The sequence below is a fragment of the Anopheles maculipalpis genome, chromosome 2RL (assembly GCF_943734695.1).
Source record: "Anopheles maculipalpis chromosome 2RL, idAnoMacuDA_375_x, whole genome shotgun sequence".
In the NCBI taxonomy this organism is placed as follows: Eukaryota; Metazoa; Arthropoda; class Insecta; order Diptera; family Culicidae; genus Anopheles; species Anopheles maculipalpis.
Window position 1 is genome coordinate 45,568,080 of NC_064871.1, and position 25,097 is coordinate 45,593,176.

Genomic DNA, 25,097 nt, shown 5'->3' on the forward strand with positions numbered 1-25,097 from the left:
GAAACCATTTCACGATAAACGAAAGGAAAAGAAGCGAAGGTAAGAAAATGAAGCACATTTGATACGGAGAACACACCGTTAAAGCACCAGTAAGCTGAAATCAAATTTGATTTTCGTCAAGTGTATGTGATTTCAATCATACTCATGGCCAGAACAGGGCAGCAGTGTCTTTCAGGTTTCTTTTGCGGAAAATCGAGACACACGTGTGTTGCAAATGCCTGGAGGGTTGGAAAATGTCAACGATAGCGTTGTAATACTTCCATACGCGTACGTCTTTCGGTGAAATGCGAAAGTAAAAAGAAAAAATTATCGCTTTTCTACATCAAGATTCAGTTTAACGTATAGAAAGGAAAAATTTAGTAGTACGTTATAACCGTACAGGAGTTAAGATTGAAGTGCGATATGGATAATAAAGATTACATTTATTATAAACTGCATTTATTGAACTCAACCAACACAGTTATCAAATTTCAAAACCGTATTTCTGCTGCTCGAAACCTTAAATGCCTAACAAGGAAGTAGTAAAAATATGTAACGCTAAAACACACGCAAATAATACGCACCACTAACCCATTAGTACGGTTCTAGGAAATGTCAAAATTGGAGAAAGTTCGCAAAAAATAGAGCGCACATGAAAAGCTTTGCAAACTGAGAACCAACGAGAACAGATCCGTGCAAGAGTACAGCGACAAGAGAAAGGGCTCATATAGCATTCAATTACACTGCTTTTGGAGAGAGCGCGAATTGCGAAAAGCACGATATCAGATTTCCGTCCAAAAGAGAAAATGGAGACTAGCCGTAAAATGGAGAGAGAGAAAACGATGTATCATGTGATTTGAATTTTCCAGCTTGGAAGAAAAATCTGTCCGAGTGAGGAAAATGGTTGGAATCGTAGTACATATTTGAAGAAAGCTAACAATAAACTGTAATAAAATTGGCATTGCAGTCCTCACGAGAATTGCGAAAAAGCGACCATCTTAACGTGAAATTTCGCAACCCTCGCCTCCACCAAACTTTATCCTCAATTTTTCTGACTTACCTTTTGTCACCGCCGTCTCCACCCGCTGCTGCGCCAGTTGCATCTGCAGCGGCTGCAGTCGTTGCTGCGGGGGCCGTAGCGCCGGAAGTCGTCGCTGTCGCAGTGGTTGCGGCCGAGTTCGGGGGTGTCGGGACTTCTTCGTCCTGCGGTTCGCCCTTGGCCGCCCCAATCCACGAGGTCACTTGATTCGTTAATCCGGAAAACATGTTCACTGCAACAAGGATGGGACAAACGTGGTGGATGTGTTGTGGCTCGTCTTGCTTGCGCCGCGCTCAGTTACTGGGTGCAGTTGTGCCGATTTTTTATTTATTTATTTTTTTTAACACTATCTGAGGTGGGGGTTAGTGATTTGCTTTGGTGCGTTATTTGAGGGTAGCTTTTTCTACACGGATAGCACGGATTCACTAGCTGTTGTGTTAAAACGGGACGAATACAGAGACTGTAATGCGTCAACTATATTAGCTACACAGTATTTCACAATGATAATGTCACTAATTGCACACTGCATATGAGTTTCCTTTGCGAACCAATAGCTAGACAAATAATGGCACACCCTTGGTCTGGTCGAAAAGTCCTAATGAAGCAGTTTTAGCACACGTTTATTGCACTTTTGGACGCAGGACCAATCACACTGCATACAGATGGAAGTTTAATTGGAATCAAAGGAATGAAGCCAAGGACTGTGGAGGGTGTAATACCTCAAGCAGCAATATTCTACAATATTCCCAATGACCAATGGCAACCCAGAATTCGACTGGATGCTGCTGCTACTGCTGCGACTGAGATGACTTTACAGTATTGCAATGCTATACTGGCTCTTAGTACGGAACGGAAGGCAATGGTTTACTTCAATATTGCTCACGAAAAAAATGTGTGTTTGTTCATAGTCGTGTGTGTGTTAGTATGGCAAATCGAGAGACAAGAGAATAAAAGAGAGTTCTTCTATTCTCCGTAATGGGAGGGATTCCTTTTTTTTCTATTTCACTGTGCAATATTCATTGTCAACGCACTGGGAATAACACAAACACACGCCAACGCACCATCCTGTCTGTGTACTAAGAGAGTGTGGGTTCAACTTCTTCAGATGTTCGAGTATGGAGGAGAAAAGCGAGAGCTTTCAAAAAGTCCAACACCAGTGCAGTGAGGGCAATTTTCTTTTCCTTTCAATCAGGAAGTGCCCGATGGTGCTTCGGGTTCCCGAAATACCGGCAAACGAAGGGAAAGTGTAGGATGCAAGGCAATAATAGTCAAACGAGAAACAGCGACACTGGAGAAGATTGGAGCTTTTCTTTGCCCTATCGCCATGGACCTCCTTGCTTCGTCATTGGCATTTTCACAGCACGAACACACGCTTACATTTCTATTCCTCAAGCAAATAAGGGAAAATTTATTACGCCAGCGTTAAATTTCGCTCGCACGCATAACTAGCTTCTTGGGTAGAAAGGTTGGAGAATCATCGAAACAGTATAGGAAAAAAGGTTATCTAAAACAGCTTTTTAATACAGGTTTGAATAAATGGGGGTATCTAACTAATTCCAATCTCGGGTTTAAGACAAAAAGGCTCAAGAAACATGACACTCGCGTACTCTTTTCATACATGCGAACAATATACACAACGTTGGTCCCTAGCTCCACTAATTAGGCTAATTCATGTTTTTCACATGTATATTCTCCACTTGAAAAGACAAAAGTCGTAGAAAGGCTATCGTACCGTGGCGATCGAATCCGGAAACGACAGAGCTGAGGAGTTAAAGGAAATTTCTTCTGTACACTGAACACCAACCAGAACTCAACCCAACTGTGGTCTGTTTCAACAGCAGTCCGAAGCACGAATAAACGCGATATGCTGTCGGGCGTGTGTGTGTATGTGTTTAAAATATCCCTTTTTCGTCCTTTCTGCACGTAATTTATGCTTCGAGAGCTTTCAAGTGCTGTCCAACCAGCATTGCGCATTCGCTGTCGATGCTGCTCTCGTCGTAACGAAAAGCATCACATGCAACCACCACACACACACGCGCGCACTCTAGAATGGTTGGAAAGCTCTGGACTCTGTACACAGTACTAATACGAAATACAGCCTTCCCCATACAATTGGAGCTTTCAAAAGCGGAAGCTTGTACCTCTTGTCGATGGTGGTTCACTCTTAAGGTAAAGGGAAAGGAGCATGAAATGTGGAGCTGTATTCAATCGAACACAAAACCCACCATCCGACCGTCCCTGTCGGAGCCGGAGCATGAAACGTGCCACACGACATGCGTACTACGGTGGCCGAACCGATCGAAATGATGCGTGTCATTGCAAAAATAAAGAAAAAAAATAACACCATACACACCGCGAGGAGGAAAGTTTGGAATGAATTATTTTTCCCAATAACAAGCTTTAGTTGGCCAGCTCGTCCGATACGCAATGGTACGCATTCTGGCTTCTCTGCCACTACTAACGCGGTAACAATCTTCAGAACCGGTTTTTTTATGAATGAAACCAATGTTTCGTAACAGCCAGGCGGTTTGTTCACTTTGCCAGACAGTAAATAAGAAAGGTAGTTAATAATTCAAATGCATCACCGAGACGCACAACTTCGACTGGGATGGCATTATAAACAATTGCTTGTTCTGTTTGTTGAAAGCAATTGCATTCGTTTAATTCATTTGCTAAAACGAGAAAAAGGTGCTAATTGGTGAAAATATTGATTTGAACATATAATATTAAGCATATTATCTACAGAAATATGGGATCGATCGACCTTCTCCGTTCATGGCTCGCGCATGTTTTGCCTATTAGAGAATAATTTAATTTGATTTTGAAATAATCAATAAACGACGAACGGAGACCTAAACTCGTCGATAGCATACAATAATAATAATGAATACATACACACACGAGTTTAACGAGAGCGATAAGTCAGTGTTAATTATGCTTCTTCTTCTGTTGACTATATCCTGCATCATGTACTTACAACCCTTGTTCTTCCTTTCCTCATCTAGCCCTGCGTTTTGCGGGCCTGCTTTCCCTTGATGGAATTTCCCTCTTCAGTCGCAAGGGTGTGAAAATAGAAGGATAGAAAAATCGATAACCATAGAAAGAAGGCGATGGATGTGTCCATCCTTCTTGACAACGCTGTACATAACTGGCGAAATATCTGCACCATGGGGTTTCTAGCCAAATCGTCAACCTCTCCGTAAATATGCTACAAGAAAATATGATTAATCCCCTTATGTGATACACAGTGTTATTACACACACGCTAACGCTAAAAGGTTATGGTTTGGTATGGTTGAATTTTCATACTTTTTGCAAATTTGTTTGTTTTGCGTTGGCCAATTCTTTAGACACACCACCACACGATCACAACCCCCACGATTGAAAATTCCTCGTTCAGGGAACCAATGTTTTTCGGGGCTTGGTTTCCTGCTTACACGGTTGTGTGTTGTTGGCTGCTGTTGCTGCTGGTGGCTAATCGAAGGTTTACGGACACACTTCACTGCACTGTGTGTAAGGTTGCACTACGCACTGTAAAATATAGTAAATTTGTCGCTTGCACTAGCCAGGCCAAATGCTCCTCTGCTTGCCCTACGAAACGTCTCAAAACGTAGAATGAAAACAACCTTTTTTTTTGTTTCAGCATTTGATAACAATGACAGCTGTTTTCGGTTGTGTTTATACTGCTAAGTAGTGGCGTTCACGGTCAGTACCATGATGATTTTATTAAAATTTGTAGTGACCAATTAGATAAAAAAGAGATTTCACGTAGAATAAAGATTGTTTTAGAAATATGTACAGCTTTTCGTATATTTAAATAAAAAATGAAAGTTGTTGTTTACGCTAGCGATGGGCAGATCCGACCATTAATGGTCGGATCATGCCGGAGCGTTTCGAGGCTGGGATCGATTCTGGATCGCGGTTTCACGCTCCGGTTTTATGTTTTGATATTTTTTGTACCATTTTATTAGCGGTGTTCTTTGGTGATTTTATTAGCTTTTATGTAAGCCTGGCAAAGTTTTCTATGGACATGTTTCAAGCGGTAAGGGTTCGATAAACTACCGTTGGCCGACCGAGAATGCATAGTAGCAATCTGAGTAGCATCCTTGGCGACATGTGCTGCTCTTTGGATACATTTAGGCGTATTTGGCACAGTGAGTGACCAACCAATTTCACTTTGGAGGGAAGGGCTTCTCAAGGCTTTTCACGAACAATCCAGAGGTACGCAAGGATCCGCTTGCTATTGAAAAAGAGACGGAGTACAATAAAAAAAGAAATCCAACGTTAGTCTTTGATTCCCAAAAACGGTCGGAATCATTATTTTGGAACGGGTCGGAATTGCGATTCCGGTCCGGTGCCCTCATCACTACCGTACACCATCACAATCATCATCATCATCGCTGTCATCCACTGACTCAAACGAACAAATGACAGCTGAGATTGTGTCGTGTATATCGGGCACAAATGCACAGAAGTTGTTTACCAAATGAAAATTTAGGACTATTTTGTGTTTGTACCGGCAAGATCCAGCAAAAACTCATCTCTAGCAAAGTGCACAAAATGCATTTAGGTGCACAAAAGCTAGCTCTGAAGCAAAAGTAAGTAAAGCGTGTTTGGTAAATGTAAAAACATTCCTTTGATATGTTGTTTTGATTGCGGTATTTAATGGTCTAAATTTGATTCGTCCCTGTTTTTTTCATACCTAAAACAGAGAAGCGAAACTAGCTGCCGCGTTTCCCAAAGGGATACAATGCCAGAAATGTTTGGAATATGGCCACTGGAGCTATGAGTGCAAGGGTAAGCGCAAGTATTTGCATCGATCATCCCGCACCCAGGTACTGAAGAAGAATTTGAACAAAATCGGTTCAAAAAAGTAAGTAAAATCCACTCTCGATTATACGAATGCCTTTTTCCTTGCAAATGCTACGACTGTGTATTGCGTTATTTAATTTTAGTGGTGACTCAGCGGCAGCAAAAATAACCGCCGATGGCTCTAAAACCACCACAAAGTCATCCGGTGGGGAGAAAAAGAAAAACACCGGCCCTGATACTACATCCGCCAGCAGTGATGGGAGCGATAGTAGCAGCGAAAGCAGCAGCACCAGTAGCAGCGATTCCGAAAGTAGCAGTAGCAGCAGCGAATCTACCAGCACCAGCAGTAGTTCCTCTAGCAGCAGCAGCAGCAGTTCCAGTGCAAGCAGCAGTAGTAGTGACGATGGAGATTCCTCGTCGGATGACGGGAAGGTAAAGAAAAAGGCGCGATCGGCGAAGAAAGAGAAAGCCACAAACGGAAGTCAGAAAGCTGTGGCCGGAAAGCGGACTAAGGAAAGCAACAAAAAAGACATCACAAAGAAGGGAACAAAGGGCGAGAGTCGAGATAGTAGTAGTACTAGCAGCAGCAGCAGCAGCAGCAGCAGCAGCGTTAGTAGCAGTTCTTCTAGTGAGGATTCATCTGCATCAGAGCACAAACGGAAGAGAAAACGTCGCAAGGAAGGTGAATAATAATATAGTGTCATGAATCATACATTGTAATCACTTTTAGCTGCAGGCCCCAAGTCTGCCCAAAAGTTTACACTTGGCAACGATATTAGAGTCAGGACGAAAGAGCCATGTAATTGCTATAACTATCTACCCAGCCCGATACACCGGGAAGTAAGTAAGAATCCCCATAATTTACATGTAACCGGGCCCCATGAAAAATGAAACTAATCTCTATGTAAGCTTCTAAAACAAATACAGGGGTTTTCGAAGATATAATGAACAAGTTCGTCGAAATATTGATTTGTTCAGGTAGCAGGAAGTTGAGCCAAGTGAGCCATCTAGTTTTTCTTTTCAGTGTATCAAGTGAGTTTGCAGAGTTGTTCGCACCTGTGACCACATATAGTTTACCAAATTACAAGAATAATAGTACATTTTCTGTTGATCTATTAAATTGATTTCAACAAGTTAAAATAAGCTCTCAAAACACAATAAAACTAAATATAAAAAAGTGAATTACATGACAAATTTTAAACAAGAACACCTTGAATCTACTTTTGAGCTGCCTCAGCAGCTCAAAAAACAAAACAAAAAAAGGAAATATAAATTTAAAAATGGAATTACTTTTGGGGCAAAAGGACTACCACTATTCAGGGCAAGGGTACCGCAAATTTTTCGCTGAATTTAATAAGGGTCGAGCTATAACAACGTAAAAATTGTTTTCCACAAACACGAGATCTCAATTCTGGATTTCAATTCGTATCGACTAGGGATAGAATCCCAGAAACAGAATAATATATTTTTCATTATTAGCTTAGACAGAAGTGGGACGGTGTGTACCTATAGGCAGGGCTGGCCAAAGGCTAGAATGGAATCGGCATTGAGATCCGTGACCGAAAGAAGCACTTTGGTGACACACACCACCGCTTTAGAGCACGAAGTTTCACCGATAACACAGTCAATTTATGCTAGAAGCCCAAGGAGGCATATCCTAATACCAGTAAGGTGCAATGTTTTGGTCGTTATGAAACTATTTTTTAAACCCAAAAGACGAGGAATTTGGTGAACAAAATTTACCCTTAGTATACAATAATGATACACCTGATATGATATCCATTTTTCATTATTTTTGATGATTTTATCTAAATGGCCAACTATCACCAAACATAAAAAATCACAGTTTCAAAAAAAATTATAACATTCATGCAACGGTGAACTCGGTATTTATTTTTTCTGGGACTGATTAATAAGTATAAAATGGTAATGAAAGCTCATTCAGCTTTAAAAAAAAGGTGTTCAAGTAAGATACATCATAAATTGCTTAACGTAGCATACTTGTCCCAATTTCCGCTATATTATTGATTCAATCTGCCACATCCAATGACAACATCCGAGCAATGCAACATCTGAGCACCCCAATATCTAGGCGAACTTGTTTGTTATATCCCCGAAAAACGCTGTATTTCAGGACGACAAAAACACACACTTTTATTATTCGTAAAGTATTCTTCTTGACACATTATAATTGTACAAAAGGTGTAAAATGAGAAAAAAAAATGTGTAAAACGTTAGTAAACAACACCCTAGAAGCCTAGCCTACTTAAACCCTACCGATACGCTACTACACGTTGATTTCATTTAAATAAACGGCAAGTTTTCGGATCGTTTAAGGTTCTGCCGCTTCCGGTACGACCTGTACGATCACCTTACGCTTAGCATCGTACGTGAACCCGTTCTGCCGAAACAGTTCACTGTCGAGGAATGGTTTCAGGTTAAAGATTTCGATCGCCTTTGCCCGTTCGGACAGATCCTTCTCCATCACCTCAACCACCGTAGTACGTGGACGCTCACCACCGCTATTTTCCTTGCCACGTCGACCACCCTCCTTGCAGCGCTGGTACGCCAGCTGATCCAGCGTTAGCTGGCGCAGGATGAAGAACAACAGCTCCGAATGGTCCCGCTGGAACGACAGATACTTCTGGAAGCTGGAACGCATCTTTTTCATAACGCTGAACTTCTGTGCCTCGATGAAGCTTTCCAGCATCATGCGGATAGCCATGTTAACGTCCACATCCTGTACGGTGTCACGTAAGTGCATCCGCGCGTGTGCTTCCGACATGCGGATAACGCTTTCAATGTGTCGCACCGTGATTGGCAGTGAGCCGGTCGAGAGTGATTCCTGACGCAGCTGCGAGTACATGTTGGCAATTTTGTCCTGATCCATATTGGTCAGCTTCGGATGTACATTTTCCTTCGCGTACACGATGTACTTCTTGAGCAGATCCTGGGGAATCTGCATCGTGTCTTGCGGTTGAGAATCCGGGATCTCTTCCGCCTTCGATGGGTGATTTTTGATGTGCGAACCGACGACAAACTCAGCCAAATGTTTGTCCTGCATCGGATCGAACTCATCCTTTACCACGCAAAGAACGTCAAAACGCGAGAGGATCGGTTCGGAGAGGTTTACATTCTCGGAGAATGTCATGCTCGGATCGTACCGCCCACCGATCGGATTGGCTGCGGCAATTACCGCACAGCGAGCCTGCAGCGACGTTACAATGCCTGCCTTGGAAACGGAAATCGATTGCTGTTCCATCGCTTCGTGGATTGACGTACGATCCTGATCGTTCATTTTGTCAAACTCATCGATCAGACAGATGCCAAGGTCCGCGAGCACAAGGGCCCCCGCTTCGAGTGTCCATTCGCGCGTGGTAGGATTGCGCCGAACGTATGCCGTCAAACCGACGGCCGAAGCACCCTGGCCCGTGGTAAATACTGCCCGCGGTGCAATCTTTTCCGTGTACTTCAGGAATTGTGACTTGGCTGTGCCGGGATCACCGCATAGTAGGATATTGATGTCGCCACGGATTTTGTGCTTGTTGCCCGGGTTTTTCGATTCTCCACCAAACAGACAGAGAGCTAAACCACGTTTAATGTACTCGTGGCCGTAGATCGAAGGTGCCATACTCTGGGTAATACGATCGCTGATGCGAGGATCCTTGCTGAGACGCTGAATCGTCGAAATGTCCTCGTCGGTAAGGGAAGCCACAACCTGTTTGCTGTCCTTCACTACCAGATGGTTTGCGATCAGGACCGTGGCAAATACCGGGAATCCTTGCTCGGTGTTGAGTGATCCATCGTAGTTGTTGGTGTAAATGCCGGTCACCTCAATCTCATCGCCCGGTTTGCACTGATCGCAAAGATCGGCCAACAGGACACAGTCCTTGCTGCGTGGGATTCGACCAGCGGGAATGCGCCCTGGCGATTCTTGCAGCGTAATCTTCTGATAGTTCCGGTACAGCGTTTGTTCCATGTTGATCGAGAATGGACCAACGCTTTGACATTCCGGGCAGGAACCGGGCTTAACCTCGGTGTTTTGGCTCTGTACGAAAGGTCCCAGAACGTAACCACATTTGACGCAATCATACTTGATGACGGACAGTTGCGGCAGTACACCGGTCGTGGCAGTAACGACTCCTAGCGTGCGCACGAGCTGATTCAGATGAAGTTTGCGGAACGTACGTAATTCCTCCACCAGCGGTAGATCCGAAATTCGAACATGAATTTCATTCGTGACGCGCTCGTATGTCGGATATAGACTTAGTACCATCTCCTTTGCCACCTTGTCCATAATATCAAGCATCTGGAATGGTGCTTCGGGCAAAAAGTACGCCAGCACGTGCTGATTGTGTGCCAAATCCGTGTACGACACCACAAAGCTAGAATTGTTCTGTTCACACATCCGTCGGATCCGTTCCCGATACACATAATGGCCCTTCTCATCCACAAACGTGCGCAAGAAGCTGTTGAAACGGTTCGAAATTTCCGTCCGCGGTGCCAGCATCGAAACCCACTCCTTAATGCTGTGTCCCTTCGTGTCTTCGAGATTTTCGATCGATTCCACCATCTCTGCATCGGTTTCCGTTTCCGTGCCCAGTTCCGCCGCCTTTTCTGCTGCACGCCGTTTCGCCCGTGGGATTTCGTCTTCATCGTCGCTTTTGTCGTAGAACAAATCCCGATGATCACGATGCACACCCGCCTCACGATCACGCCGGCGCATCTCGGCTTCAGCCGCGGCACGATCCGTTTGCGAGATGTCACTGTACTCTTCCGTATCCAGCTCGTCCATATCGTACCGATCGAGATGCGGTGCAGGACGATAATCTGCCTCCATGTTATCACCGAACAGTTCCTCACCATCCGCTTCCTCCTCGTCGTAAATTTCCTCACGCACCGTAGTATCGCCCAGAATTTCTGCCTCATCTTCGAACGGTTCGAAATCCCCAACGGGAGAAGTCATCCCGGACCGGAAGTTTCGTCGGTCCATGTCCGACGGTAGGTTCGGGGCTGGAGAGCTTGGTGTGTCCTTCAAGATAGAGTATGAATGTTAGCAACAATAATGTGAGAATTTCACAACATTTCCATGTAAGAAATGTTGAGGATGATTGCTTGCTTACTTACCGACATGTTTAATTAGGTAAAAATAACTAAAATACAACAAAAAACGCTTTTGTACGCAACAAATATACAACACGATATCAGCACTCAACAGTTGCGCATCAACAACGCTCAGGAAACAAATAAGTTGCGCGCGCAAATTTGACATGCGCCGGTGACAGGACGCACGCACATAATCCGCATCCAAACAGAAGACAGTTGATAATTAATTTTGAATTCAAATAACAAAACAGTTAGAAGAGATTTTTTTCAATAAAACAAATAATAATAAAACGTTTTATAAGTTTTCAGAAGAGCGGCTTTTTAAACTAGATACAAATAACAATAAAAACATATTTTATTTTGACCTTAATGACATTCCATCAATCTCACTGTGGAAGGATTATACTTACAGGGTTGTTCATGAAGTTAAGAGTAAAAAAGAGGATTGCTTTGAGGGCTTAAAATTAGTTTTTGAATGTTTTATGATTCTGCATAGAAGTATTTTTGAAGTCCGGGTCGAACGGATATTTAATTTTCGAAGGGTAGCTTGAACCCGTAGTATGGCCCTGATAGTTTAGTTGTGAACGGCGATCGAGTGGTAGAGGTAGTACCGACGCCAGTTTTCTCAGGGGACGAACGGACAGCAAATCCCGCCTCGACCATCTCGTACGCAGAACTGATTATCCAGCTAGGAGTAAAATTAGAATCCAGTAATGAGGTTATACAGCTACAGAATAATTTGTTGTCGGATCATCATTTCGCAGTGATTCGCTAGGGTCAGAATGGCACCGGAAAACCCAGTCCGTAGTTGACTATGCGTCAATCAGAAAAACCGAGATATTAGTTTGCCAGACGACAACGCGAAACTATGTTTGTGTATTAAGGACTTTTGAAACAGGCCAAGATAAATCTAACCACATCATCGATCGTCAGCCTTGATCGTTTTGTCCCATGGATGTGGATCAATATGTTCGATCATTCCTGGTTCCTGATGATAAAAAACCAATAGATTCTAGAATCAGATTCCAAAACTGCCGGGTAGATTAGGCAGTACGCTTTATATCTCAAGAATGTTAATTATATTTCATTCGAAAAAAAAAAACAGTTGAATGCTTATCCTATGGTTCGTCAACGAACTCCGCCACCATCTCATTTACGATATCGTCAATGTTTTTAGCTTTTCCGGTACTATTGCAGCTGTCTGTCGAGAGTTTGGCCTTTTTCGTTGATCCGCCATTGGTTGTAACATCATCCTGTGCCTCCGACGTAATGGTATTCTTCAGGCGGCTATTTGTATTGTTTAGTTCCTGTGCAACTAAATCCACTACAGTGGCAACTTCCACAACATCGTCCTCGTTATCGTCGTTAGCCACATCCTGTTGTTCCTCTTCGCTATCCATTATCGAAACTACGGCAGACTCTTCCGGCTTATCGTCGTCATCTTCAGAGCATTGAATAACACCTGCATCGTAGCAATCGGGGTCGTCCGGGATGGTGGTAATTTTGACGGACTTTCCTTTAACCGTATCGTCCAACGAAGATATGCTTACATGCTCTACCCATCCAGTAGCAGGTTCCGGTTCGGCCTGCTGTGGCGTTTCATCCTCAATGATTGAATCATCGCTCGCTTCTGTTACGGCTAGCGATTCGTTGATTTCTCCCTCACTTTCGTATGCTAGCTCTTCTGTAGCAGCAGCATCAGTGGATTCTTTCGGTGAGCTATGGTTCTGTGGTTCAGCCATGGATGGATTTTCAGCGTCCAATATATCGCTGTCGCAATGCAGCTCACCATTGGTCTCCTTCACAGCTGAAACCCTTTCCTTCACCACTGTCAGCATGGCCAACGGATGTTTGTCTTTGTTCGCCAACGCATCTTTAATGGCAGATTTATCCGCCGGGAAGTAAAGCGTTTCCTTCCAAGGATGTACAACCAGTTCCATCGTGCGCGCTAGCTCAGCTGCCACAGAACGAACAACCGTGCTAGAATCGGTCGTTTGCAGCGTGTTGAAAATGTAGCTCGCATATTGCAATGGTGGAGGACAGTGGTGATGTGGATTTACGATAAGGGCAGCAAAGGTACGTAGCAGTGCCACCCGAACCTGTTCGTCACCGTAAAGTCCAAGCTGTTGATGGTTGGATACGAGCGAAAAACAAAGTGGGACGATTTTCTCCTCCAGCAGCTTATGCGTGATGGGTTTGATGAAACATCCGGCAGATTGAAGTATAACGGACAAACAGTCTAGCGCTGCCCGGCAAAGTGTTTCATTCCCAGCATCCATTAGCTGCTCCTTACGTTCCGCAATGCCACTTCCACTCGAATGATTTTGATTTAGAGCTGTGGCAGCATTTTGCTCCTTCTGTAGCTTTCTCTTGGCTCTGGACGATAGTCGCTTGTTGCCACTGGAACCCATCTTCAGTGTTACCTCGCTTTCGTACGGTGTAAAGTCTCGCACTATTTGTTCGAGCAGTGGTTCATTTACCATCTCTATGTTACTGCCATAGCGCATCTTTTCGCACCAAAGTTGGATGCTTTCGTAAATTTTGCTCCGTAAACGAGTGAAGGATTTTTTCGTTCCCTCGCAATCGCTCCGATTAGTTTGTGTTGCTTTGAGACATTTGGGGAATATGTCACAGATTGAATCACCATACATTAGCATATTGGTGCCGAGCGCCAACACTAATCCATCCAACACCTCCAGCAGCCCATAGTGGATCGACGGTAAAAAAGTACCGAAGGCAATATTTTCCGCAAGTGGGTTTTTTCCCATTGTCTCACAGGATACGGACAACCCGCGGAGGATTAGATTTAATGCTTTGAAAGGCGCGATCGGTCTCGCTACCGGATACGCTCCCACAATGGCTTGATCAAGGCAAGCAATCATGTTGATGGCACGGATAGCTAGTAGATGAGCTTTCCGGATAGGATTTTTGCCCGTGTTTGCAATTGGGGGAAGCTTCAAACACTCCAGATTATCTTCCTCATCGAACGTTTCCGGTGTGTGTACGAATATTTGATTCAACAGATCGTGAATTGTATCGACCAGCTTCCGGTAATACTCTTCCCAGGTTCGCTTATGCAGGGAACCGTGCTGTCCACCTCCTCGAATCTGTTGCAACAGCAACAAACAACGGGCCGTACTGTTGCGGACGAGCGAATTCGTAGAGTCAACCAACGAGTAAAGGAACGTCTCGATACGACTTTTTGCAGGACCACATGCACCGGCATAATGTTGCATGGCTAATTCGAGGAAGGTCAATGCGGAAGGAACAACCGGCGGTGGTAGCTTGGGTCCGACTGATTCCAGCAGCTTGGGAAGATTACTAACAAACAGCTTGTGCAGATCGTTGGAGGCCAACGAACGGTGGATTAGTTGCTGCAGCAGCTGATACACCAACGGCATTGTTTGTATGGGGCCACGCTGTTCACACACTTTCATGCAAAGGTTCATGTAGAATTGGGCCTTATCTTCAACCAGATCCAGCGGGCAGCCGGACAGAAGGTGAATCAACATCTTTAAACCACGATCACGCGTTCTGGAGCCAGCCAACAGTGTTCCGATTCTGGTAAAGATTGCATCTAAATCATTTTGGGGCTACAAATATAGAAAAAAAAGATAAACATTCTGCCTTTCTATGCAAAGAGTTGTGTCTAGGAACTGGCAGGCAATGCGCTTCTACTTACGTCCTTCCAAAATGATTGATGTTCATTTAAATTGTGAAGAAATGCGTCCAACAGACTATCGTCACTCTCGACAAGGCTCCCGATTAATTGACCGACGCCTTCCATGTTTTAAAATGAACTTTTAAACACAATTTAACACACAATTATTATCCTACTTCCGTGCACTCCGCAGAAATACACGTGCACCGGCGAAAATGTAAACAAGCGTCTGACTGTCAGCGCTGTGCAGGGTTGCTTTGCATGTTTTGAACTGTCATTGTACAGAGCGCGTTTCTTTTATTTTCCAGACATAAAATTTTTTTTTTAATTTTGCTTCATTTGAATATGAATCGGTGCAAAATACACATAAAAACACGTTTTTAAAGGTGGGCAAAAAATGAGACCATATTTTTATTCCGAGAATTTTTGTTTATTCTCTACGTAACTGTTTCAATCATCCATCCAGCCAGCGAGCAGCTAATCGGTGTGTGTGTGCAGTAAATCTATTTAATTTAAATATGTTTCGTCACGATTTGTTCTGTAGTTACAGAACCGAATTAGCGATCAATGGTTGCTCGATAAAGCAGTAAAACCTACATCTCGTTCTTATTATGGTCAAATGGCAGCAAAGCTTAATTTGTCAACTCCTTCAGTTTGTCTTCCAGCTCAAACTTCCATCGCATATAGGCCACCTTCATACGGTCCCAAACATTATCGAACGAGTCCATAGCGGGTCTAACATCCAGCAGCGCAAATTTGTACTTCTCGTCAACCATGCCCCCGTCGTAGTAGTCAATAATGTAGCGCACATCCTTGCCACACCGATCGATGATCCAGTCGTGACGATCGAACGGAAGCTCGTACCCCATCATATTGCGAATCTTTGCCCGCGGGCTGTAATCTGTTGCCTTACCGCCGAAACTTTTCAAACGCGGATTGCCACATTCACGGGCATGCAGAGCTTCCCACTTAAGTACCTCCTGCCAGGCCTGTTCGTTGTTGGCATTGTGTATCTTAATGATATCGTCCATATCTTTCGGGGCAAGGTCATCCTTTTCCCAGCGCCAACCCTTGCGCAGCATTGCGTTCCAGAACATTTGCTGGCTTGGGTATAGCCAGAATTCTTGCTTTCCATCGGCCGTTGCCTTGGGGATGGACGACACTTGACGGTCAGTAGGAAGCGGGAATGGTTGTCCTGGGGCAGGGTTTTGATTTGCTGGTGGCATCATGTTGAGCGGATTTACGTCAGCGCCATCATGTTTCACTGGACATTCCGAAACCAGCACAGGCTGTTCTTTGGGTTGCTGTTTTTGGTGCATCGGACACTCGGGCGGCGGATTACCGCCCATGGCCGCTTTGTCACCGACGGGCGGATGTCCTTTCGGGAGTGTTGCTTCTTCTCCCCTTGACAACGTGCTGGGCACTATGTTTGAAGCAACCTTCTCCGCTGCGGATACTGTGTTTCCCATGGCTAGAAAGAAATTGCGGAGACAAATGCAAAAAATTACGTTGTAGAGAATCTAGGTGTTCCGGGGATGTGTGATTCAATGCAACCGGTAGGTTACATAATTCACGAATCACAAACTGCTTTAGCAAAGCTGAGCTACAAAGGCACGGTATTTACCTGTGGGATAGACAAAGTTTTCGAGACACCAATCAAGCGGGGCCTAAATGTATAGAAGTTTTAAAATTTCCCAAGTTTTCGTAACTTTGATTTTTCAATGTGATTTGTGTTATGACAGCTGAACATCGAAGTTGTCAAATGTCAAGCCATAAGCTTAAGCAATGTAGTTGAGTTCTTCTAAAGGGATTCAAAATGAAGTGTTGCATTTTATAAATTATTTTGTAATAAATCTCATTTGTTTTGACTTATGCTAACTTTTGCTATTTTTATCGTGTCAAAACATAATCGAAAATATTTTATTTCACATACTTCAGAGAAGAACTCCTCTTAAATCATTCCATACGTTACTCCACACCAAGTGTAACGCTTCGTAACGGTTATATTACAGTGGCGCACGTGGTCTTAGCATTTTTTAAATCAAACGATCATTTCGTTGGAATCATTCAAAATAAAAACGATGTAAAAACTATTCTTCTTGACTTAACGACTTTCTATAACGGCTATATAATGGTTTATTATCCTTGCTGATACCTCATAGTTCCTTCTTCTTGGCTTAACGACCTCTAAGGTCATACCGGCCATCGAAATGGCTTATTAGACTGCCGACACCACGTAGTTCGTTAGTCAGTCTTCACTACGAGGGGACTGTCCGGATGGGATTGACACAACGGTCTTGCCGTTTGAAGACGGGCGCCGCTGTCGCCTACACCACCGGGCCGCCCTACCTCATAGTTTAATAGTCATGACTATCGTGTCCTGTCCTGACTACAAGGGAACTGTCCGGATGGAATTTGAACCTCGGTTCTGTCGTGCGAAGACCGGCGCAGGAAAAAAAGGAAATTCTAAAAAAAAGAAATCACATGAACCTAATAAGAACTCATCTGAACTCCTTTCCTGTTTTCCAATACAAAGTAAGATAAGCAATTATTAACGTTTTTGAAAAGAAAATACATCGGTAATCTGCATTCCAATCAGATGAAATTGTACATTAACAACAGGTAGTAAACGATACCCACAACCAACTGTCCTGTTCTTTACGTTTTGCCATAATACCTCATCATATCTCAGGAACCAAGCACTCGGCTGAAGCACTCCTTGCCGGCCAGCTTATCAGACCAGTTGAACATTAAGCAAACGCGCGCTAAGAATGAAACTGCTGATAACCATTATCGCCAAGCCAAGCACAAGACCCCACTTCGATTGCAGCGATCTTGCGCCAACGCGTCTTGCTCGATGTTTCTTCTATAATCTATACACCTCTCCTCGCCTGTCGTGCTCTGATCTTCGCTCCCAAATGCTGCTACTTCTCTTGATCGCGGAGAAACTATTTTAAGAACCAGTGTACAACCATTTCGTTTGTCTGCCGATAGCAGCAGCAGCAGCAGCAGTGGCCCAGGATTTGTGCAGTCAAAGCAAACCTGTTGTTCGCCAGATTCATCGATAAGGCTCGCTTACTAGTCAAGCCGGTGGCCATTGTTGCTCGTGCTGTTTATTTCGTCGAACGACTCTCTAGTCGTCTGAATATGATGATGGCACGTATTGAACAAGGAAAGTTGCACACACTGCGTGAGATTGTGATCGCCGTGTATCCCAACGCTACAATGCAAATTCTCTACCACTAATTAGGGAGCTTCACTAGTGTTGGTTTCGGAATTTCCCACTCGTCTAATTCCAATAGTTACTGCATGTCGTGAGAAATTATTGCTGTTGATATGGGAGCTTTTTACGGAAATGAAATTTTCTAGAAGAACTTTTATTCTAAAAAATATTTTTTTTAAATAAAAAAAAAACAAATTTACAATCATTACATGAAAATAATCCTCAAGAAAGCGAGCACCACAGTTAAATGTTAATCGTCAGAAAATATGGATGAGGCTTCCGTTTCTAAATCCCTTTTCTCGCTAGTAACGGCCAATTCGCACGTGCCGTGCTAACGAAAGCAGCTTTCAAACGCATGCCATCCGACACGTTGTCATTGTAGATTTTTTCCGTAACATCACGTTGATCGGCACATGGAAATGGGAACGTTTTCGGAAACTAGACCACCGCGCCATTGTGGTTACAGCGAACCTAATGCGTTTCGCCGACTGTTGGAAGGAAGGAGACAACAACTCCGAAATTGGAAGCAGTCGGTAGGGCTTATTTGCGCCATTTTGCACATTCTAATGCGGGAGTACATGTGACTGGGCCTGTATGCAATATAATACGCCAGGGTAGTGTTTGTGCATCGATTTGGGGGAAAGTATGTGGGTGTTTTTGAATGAATGAAAGATACGGTGGAGATTGATTTTAAGTGATCAGCATATAAGGCTGGAAAAAAGAAATCGTTTTCAAAATGTTCCTGGTAAAATCTTATTAACTCTATTGCGAGCTTGCTGGAACCTTTCAAAATAATGCTTGTTAGACGTCTTTATACCAAGCGAGTATGTTTGCGATGATTTTTTTTTGTGCTATTAATTACTTTATTAGCTACACAAATGTATTTATGGTGGCGAAACAATTGCGTAACTGGTCCGTCCGACACCGCCACTGGCCACCGCAATCGCAAAACGTTCCGAATCCATTACCAACTTTCCATGGGGTACGTGGCTGATAAGGGATGGTAACGTGTGCACTCACGCTACTGATACGAGACCGGAGCATATTTTTGCCCGGGGTTTCTACAACTTCATTTGGCCTATGAATGGGCGTTTTTGATGATGTAGAATAAAATGCTTTGTTTCCAGATAAACTAATGTCCCATTTATTCGGCATGTGTAACACACACGCATGCAACTTGAGATAACGTAATTTATGGTACATTTCCTTATTTTTTAATGCAAACAGTAGTAGAAGTAGTTTAGTAACACATTTCCCCTTATCGGAAATATCGTTATCTTCAAATTAGTATTCAAACAAATCTCATCTAATACATCTAACGTCCATCGTACACCTTACGCATCTTAACGATGGAGGCGCATGGTACTGTTAAGAAGTGGCCAGCAGTACACCAGCAAGAAGAATGCGCCAACCGCAATCGATAAGCATGCTAACGACAGTTATCAGTTGTGCTGTGCGTCATGTCGCAAGCGCTTAAAGCGGCTCATGGTTTCACTGTTTTCCCATAAAGGCTGCCATATCTCGTGACCAGATTCTCTTACCTTTTCTGCGAGCAGCTCGTTGGCTCGTGTACACAGGATGGGCCCGTCGGTTGGTGATAAGACCGGTAGCACACTGCAGCCAGTCGACCATTACCATTATTTGGTACAGTTGGCACACCCACACACCCGTGGAGACCTTCGCGAAGGTCGTGCTGCTTAGCCGGAGAGACTAGAAATTCGCGTGATTATTGATGTCGCATCGTTTTCATCAAACTTTTTTTTGTCTGCGTCAAACTGGACAGTTTGACCGGTCGAGTTTGGCCGATAAAAATAAACATAGTAAAGCGTGGCTGTCATCGCGACGGAAGCAGCTGATAAGAGGTAAACAAACAAATAAATAAAAGCATTCACATCAGCATTCAGAGCAGGAGGATAAGGAGCGTAGGATCTGCTAATGCTTTTGGGACCGAGCATGATTGAACGTTTGGTTAATTATTTTAGCGATGGAGCAGTTCTTTTTTCGCAGTTTTCGCAGTAGTTCTGCATAGCGTCAGCTCTAGGGGCCCTATGCAGAATGACTGGTCCTCTATTATGCTCAATCTGATGACCGGTGGGACAATGTACTTTAGGGATTCGGGCCCCTTGCCAGCTCGGGACTACCCAAAGCCGGTTAAACTTATGGTTAAACTCGCCAACGCTGCAGGGTCTTTCAAATAGAAATAGAGCTTTATCCTTTGACTAGCTCCTAAATATAAATCCAGATAGTCTAGATTGTCACCACCGGGGCGGTCCAGTGGTGTAGGCGACAGCGGCGCCGATCTTCAAACGGCAGGACCGGGGTTCAAATCCCATCCGGACCGTCCTCCCGTAGGAGGACTGACCAACCAACTACGTGGTATCGGCAGTCTAGAAAGCCATTTCGATGGCCGGCATGACCTTAGAGGTCGTTACGCCAAGAAGAAGAAGATAGACTAGATTGTAATGCGGCAACAACTCTTTATTACAAAATGCCATGTTTTCCATCAGCCATCGATGGGTTCAATGTGGCACGCAATATTAGGCTCTATCCTGTTGTTACCTTTTTAAACTTTAGAGCAGTTGATGTACAACAAGCAAAGCACGTGGTGCTTCAATAGCTCAAAAAGCACTTCAGTGTTCATTTTAACCAATCAAAGGGTTTAGATCCTCCACTTTGTGGCATTTATACCTTAATCCCTTAGTGATTTCTTAAGTTCATCAACTGTGGTCAAATTAAATCATAATCGTTTGACGATCTTCTGAGGCATGTTTTATCCGAGCAGCAAATACGTAAATCTGCTAGCTAAAATAAATCATTATTGAACCGTATTGATCGAATAGTCAAGATTTAACATTTACAGCAGATCCTGCTAGACGCAACGCTTGTGCCCACGTTCTTTGTTCCTCGTTTTAGATCTTACCGAGTGCTCGCTGAGTCAGCTGCGTTACTAAGAAGAAAAAGTAATTCCAACTTGCACCTCAAACTCAACCGTTGTGCATGGCGTGTCTCGCCCGAGCTTTTGACGTCATGTGCACGTGGCACCGCACACGGTACTGGAAGCGTTTGCGACCGGCAAACATGGTCAACATTGCCGAGGCAAAGTACCGTGTGACATTTGGCATTTAGAACTACTGAACACATTTCCTGCACCGTGACCGAGTGGTGAGAGAGTGTATTGCGATTTTGGTTTTTTTTTTTTGCGAAATGTAATGCGTGCAAACAGTTACACTTTTACCGAATATTTGAACTCAGACCCCAAGGGGTGCGGTTGTCAGGTGTGTGGAGCTATCGTTACGGATGGTAGGAAATAATCACACCGCCTAGGGTTGTGTGCGGCACACCCGGAACGTGGAATGGCACGTGGTACAGTCGTAACAGCGCGTAACACTAGTCGGGCACATTTTGCTTTCTAGTTCAACTCTGAGGGCAAGAATATGCCACTTTTTGTTATCCTCGCGTGCACTAAGAATCGGCTTCGTCAGGTACTGGTAAAGCGTATGAAAAGCCACGCTAAGCCATCGTGTGTTACGTGCGATATGTTACGTAAAAAAAAATGCAATGTAGTTGTCGGGGCCTAGGTTTAGATGGTTAGATATATCAACTCCTCCTGTTTCATTCTGCTCATATATGTGATCGAGTGTCTGCCAGCTATCGACCGTCGAGAATCACGACCTTTTTTAACGTTGATTGCGCACTAATAATCAGTGGAAGCAGTATGATTATGAATGCATTTTTGCAGTAAAAGTTCAGAGTTCAGAAAGTTTGGAATATTTTCAAGAACTTTTGTGGCATATCGACCTATTGCTGATCACCGAATGGCTTACTAGACATGCTGATACCACACAGTTGAATAGTCTATCTTCACTACGGCGGAAAGCTCCAGAAGGGGTTTGAACTGTTCTGCCATATGAAGACCGGCCCTATTGTTGCCATTATCAGCGGACCAGATTTGATTACTCCTGATCGTGGTTAGTAATTTGGCGCTTGATCATTTTACTGGTCTACTTCATAAGCTAACTAAGCTGACCAGAGTTTTGCGGTTGCCTAACTAATCAACTAGACCCCCACGAGTTCCACACTGATAGCCAGTACAAACAGCTGCTCTGTAGGCTGTACGAAAATCGTAAGAGGTTATCTCGGGTTTCGCGTGTTGAAATAAAATAATAAAAAATAAGTAGAAACACATTGGACGATAATCTTTTGGTTGGTACATTGTACAGAAGGTTAGCAACACTATTTGTGGCAAACATACAATTACGCATCATGCTTGATATTGTGGTTGCATAAAAATAAATAGAAAAATCCATCTTCTATTTGAACTAAATCAATCGTTATTAATCAGTATGCTCAGAGGAGAATTCTGCTACAAGATCTACTTAAGAAGCAGCTTTAAGAAGGTTCAAGCGCTACTCCTAGTTTGATACCAATTATAGCAATCATCATTTAATTCTGAAGTTTAGTAAAGTTGTCGAAATCCTCAACTTTATTCAAAGTAAGTCTAGTCAGTAGCTAAGGTTAGTTCGTTGGTGCATCCACGTTCAAGAGAAAAATTTTCTTTTGTTTAGCATTTTTCCAGCGAGAACTGCCGTAGACAAATGTGTCAAGCTGTCATTATGTCCTCAGATATCTTGCATTAATCATTCTCTCAAATTAGTTAGGAATGATCTATCCTTAGTATAATGAAGAAAAACTCATAAATAATACTAGATTTACTAAATTTAAATAATTTAAAATTCAAACTATTGAACTCGATTTTGAACTGTAAAAAACAAATCTCAAATTCGCGAATTCAGCCTCTTTTCTGCTGCCACGCGTTTGTAGCTTGTGTATGTGCCAGGTTTTGCGGTTTTAAAGCGAAACACTTATGAGAACCTAAAATTGTGATTTAAAAATTCCTCGACGCCAGCGGCCTTTTATCCATTGAATAATAATACATAAATTCAAAGTTCAAAGTTATCGCCAGGAGTCTTGACGTGATAACATTGTAATGTTAGCCGGAGTTGGTTAATTTTAGATGTTGATAAATCCGCCTTTGGGAATACTTAATACATGTACTCATACTCATACTCAGTGTACAATAAATGATCCTAACCAATCGAGTATTCTGACAACTGTCATATAGGCGTGTAATGTACACAGGTATATCAAATCAGACATACATGGATCGATTCCTTGCCAACAGCTATTGGAAAGGGAAGAGATACTTTATTACTGCTGGTCTTTCCTGTTGCGAAGACACCCGTTCGAATCGAGCCTTTCGCAGCAATGTTTCCTTTCGATCGCAAAACGGTACACAAACCACTTTTAACGATCGGGCGCTGGAGGTAAATGACATTCCATGACATTGAAAGAACGTGTTTGGCGAGCGTGCCGATTTATCTTCTTTTTTCTTCAGTTTCGGTTGTTGCTGCTGTTGTGCTTCGTCTGCTGACACTCACCCCAGACCGCGGGCCCCAACAACAATGAAGCCGAACGCACGATCAGTGCGCGTCGCGAACACGTGCGAATGGTGGTGTCGAGACTTGTCGGAGTTGTCTGGGGCCTTTTTTTTCTTCTTCCTTTGCTTATGTTTGCTTTGTTGTGTGGTAGGGTACAATTTCCGTGTTTCGCCCATCACGTTTCGGGTGGACAAATCGCGAAAAGCGACAACGTTGCAGAATTGGTCTGCCGTGACGAGATCCTGGTTGACTGGTAAGTTTCTTGAGCAACGACAATGTTTCCTAGGGTTGACAGAATGCAAAGATGTGGGTAATAAAACGACTGACGACTAGACCAGTGAACAGAGAGCCGGTTTTAGTTAAGCCGGTCTTGTGGCTTATAAGCTGGTGCTGCTGGTAGGCAAGTTAGTTAAGAAGAATCGATACCGCCAGAATCCACGCACGGGTGTCAATAATTTAAGCTCACCTGATGCGTACGTCTAAAAAAACTATGAGTAGTTAAACTGTCTTGCACTTTTTTTCCCCGTATCAAGTATATTAAACCCGCTTACCTAAGCTAATCTTCCGTATGTCACCCACCGCTAACACCAAGGCACCTGTCAGCCTGATTCGCCACGATGGCGAGCACGTTTTCCGGTCACGGTGCCGGTGCACAATTTCAAATGTCAAACGTGCACAATCCATCGAACCATCGCTTCGTCGCAATGGTTTAAGTAAAGGATTTCCGAGGAAGAGCTCAAAAGTTGGCGACGTGAGGCGAACGCCTTTCGCAAGTTCGAAGCTCTAACGGGACGTACGCTTATCATCCCAGGTTCGCGTAATCCATCACAGCCCCGAGCCTCGAGGACTGCACCAATCACGCGGGCACGTGATAGGGCCCCCGGCAGGGGTTGGGAAACTTTACACTCCACAGGGACACGAACGTGATATTCGAACGGTTGAGGAAGGTTCTTCTATTTACCCTTCACGCGCTAACCTATCAACCAGACGCGCGTTGATTTGCCGGTATGTTTTCATAGCCTTATCGGTCGTTCAATCATATTGAACTGCTGATTCGGTGATGCATTTTATGTGTGTGTGTGTGTGTGAGTGTGCAAACTTCATCAAGAACCAGATATTGCGCGAAAAATAAATAAATGACTCAGAAAACAAGACACGGGGTGTACTTCACACGACAAATGCGTATCAAGAAATTGCTTTTAAAGAAAGATGAATTCGTTGATAAGATAGACACTGTTTGTTGGGTTTTTGCGAAACATATCCTCCGCTATCAAATTTTCGCGTCAAGCTATTCTAGACGGGACCCGGTCAGCAATTTACATACATGCTCTCGTCGGAAACAAAGGCTCATCAATCATGGTGCCGCGTTTGATCAGGTGTACGGCTGTTCATTGAGCCCATCGGAATGCAACAATTCTAATGGCCGCGTAATTAATTCGCTGACTCACCGTTTGCCATCGTGTGACGGACAGACACTATCGCTACCGTTACCGGGTGGAAGGAACATTATACTCTTGTGTTTGTTGGATTCGTTTTTTTATTTATTGGGGAAATGCGTGTACAATAGCCACGTGCAAAGTCTGGATCACCTTTTTAAGTCAAATTCGAATAGATGGCACACTCTTAATGTTACTTGATGACGAGTTTGCCTAATCCTACTTAAGGGTTATGAGTTATGGGATCTTTACTCTATATCGTCTCCAACCACTATTAGCCTATATAACAAAAGTAGCTGAAGCTAGGCATACCATTGACCTTTTATGATACATTATGCGTAAAAAAACATCCTCAGGTGGCTCAGACCCGCTTCCACGTGATATGAGTGAAATGGAAAGAGACG

At 43.6% G+C, this 25,097-nt stretch overlaps 6 protein-coding genes across 11 annotated transcripts in view; 2 read left to right on the top strand and 4 right to left on the bottom strand.

The window, feature by feature from the left end:
* LOC126557724 (synapse-associated protein of 47 kDa) overlaps nt 1-4,462 on the bottom strand; it is a 30,955-nt gene extending 26,493 nt beyond the window's left edge. For 4 of the 6 annotated variants that reach the window (XM_050213599.1, XM_050213596.1, XM_050213600.1 and 1 more), the window contains exons 1-2: nt 4,327-4,381; nt 1,040-1,250 (exon numbers count right to left, since the gene is read on the bottom strand). In XM_050213599.1, coding sequence (XP_050069556.1) covers nt 1,040-1,250; nt 4,327 — 212 coding nt within the window. In that variant the 5' untranslated portion in view covers nt 4,328-4,381. Of the gene's footprint in view, nt 1-1,039; nt 1,251-2,750; nt 2,817-4,326; nt 4,382-4,454 lie in introns of those variants that run through there. The other 2 variants (XM_050213598.1, XM_050213597.1) reach the window with 2 other exon arrangements.
* Nucleotides 1-14,722, bottom strand: part of LOC126557078 (proline-, glutamic acid- and leucine-rich protein 1-like) — a 265,735-nt gene extending 251,013 nt beyond the window's left edge. Inside the window, exons 1-2 of the mRNA XM_050212727.1 lie at nt 14,618-14,722; nt 12,039-14,528 (exon numbers count right to left, since the gene is read on the bottom strand). Of these exons, the coding sequence (XP_050068684.1) occupies nt 12,054-14,528; nt 14,618-14,722 (2,580 nt within the window). The 3' untranslated portion in view covers nt 12,039-12,053. The remainder of the gene's footprint in view (nt 1-12,038; nt 14,529-14,617) is intronic.
* LOC126558208 (O-glucosyltransferase rumi homolog) overlaps nt 1-25,097 on the top strand; it is a 170,424-nt gene that overhangs the window by 65,192 nt on the left and 80,135 nt on the right. The gene's annotated exons all lie outside the window — the stretch shown is intronic.
* On the top strand, nt 5,571-6,519 carry LOC126558911 (zinc finger CCHC domain-containing protein 10). The gene is made up of 3 exons (XM_050214997.1): nt 5,571-5,615; nt 5,729-5,890; nt 5,973-6,519. Exons 1-3 carry the CDS (start codon nt 5,578-5,580, stop codon nt 6,517-6,519), a joined length of 747 nt encoding a protein of 248 aa, XP_050070954.1. The 5' UTR covers nt 5,571-5,577.
* Nucleotides 8,129-10,875, bottom strand: LOC126557039 (DNA replication licensing factor Mcm2). The gene has a single exon (XM_050212678.1). It carries the CDS (start codon nt 10,820-10,822, stop codon nt 8,162-8,164), a length of 2,661 nt encoding a protein of 886 aa, XP_050068635.1. The 5' UTR covers nt 10,823-10,875; the 3' UTR covers nt 8,129-8,161.
* LOC126558749 (holocytochrome c-type synthase) lies at nt 15,224-16,355 on the bottom strand. Its single transcript, XM_050214807.1, has 2 exons — nt 16,221-16,355; nt 15,224-16,067 (listed from the first exon to the last, which is right to left on the bottom strand). Exon 2 carries the CDS (start codon nt 16,063-16,065, stop codon nt 15,229-15,231), a length of 837 nt encoding a protein of 278 aa, XP_050070764.1. The 5' UTR covers nt 16,066-16,067; nt 16,221-16,355; the 3' UTR covers nt 15,224-15,228.

Excerpts from the sequence above, each read along its gene's own strand:
- LOC126558911 (XM_050214997.1), top strand. The coding sequence starts at position 5,578 with ATGCATTTAGGTGCACAAAAGCTAGCTCTGAAGCAAAA. Across the intron at positions 5,616-5,728 it reads AAGCTAGCTCTGAAGCAAAA|AGAAGCGAAACTAGCTGCCG; the intron begins GTAAGTAAAGCG and ends TACCTAAAACAG. Across the intron at positions 5,891-5,972 it reads AACAAAATCGGTTCAAAAAA|TGGTGACTCAGCGGCAGCAA; the intron begins GTAAGTAAAATC and ends ATTTAATTTTAG.
- LOC126557039 (XM_050212678.1), bottom strand. The coding sequence starts at position 10,822 with ATGGACCGACGAAACTTCCGGTCCGGGATGACTTCTCCCGTTGGGGAT.
- LOC126558749 (XM_050214807.1), bottom strand. The coding sequence starts at position 16,065 with ATGGGAAACACAGTATCCGCAGCGGAGAAGGTTGCTTCAAACATAGTG.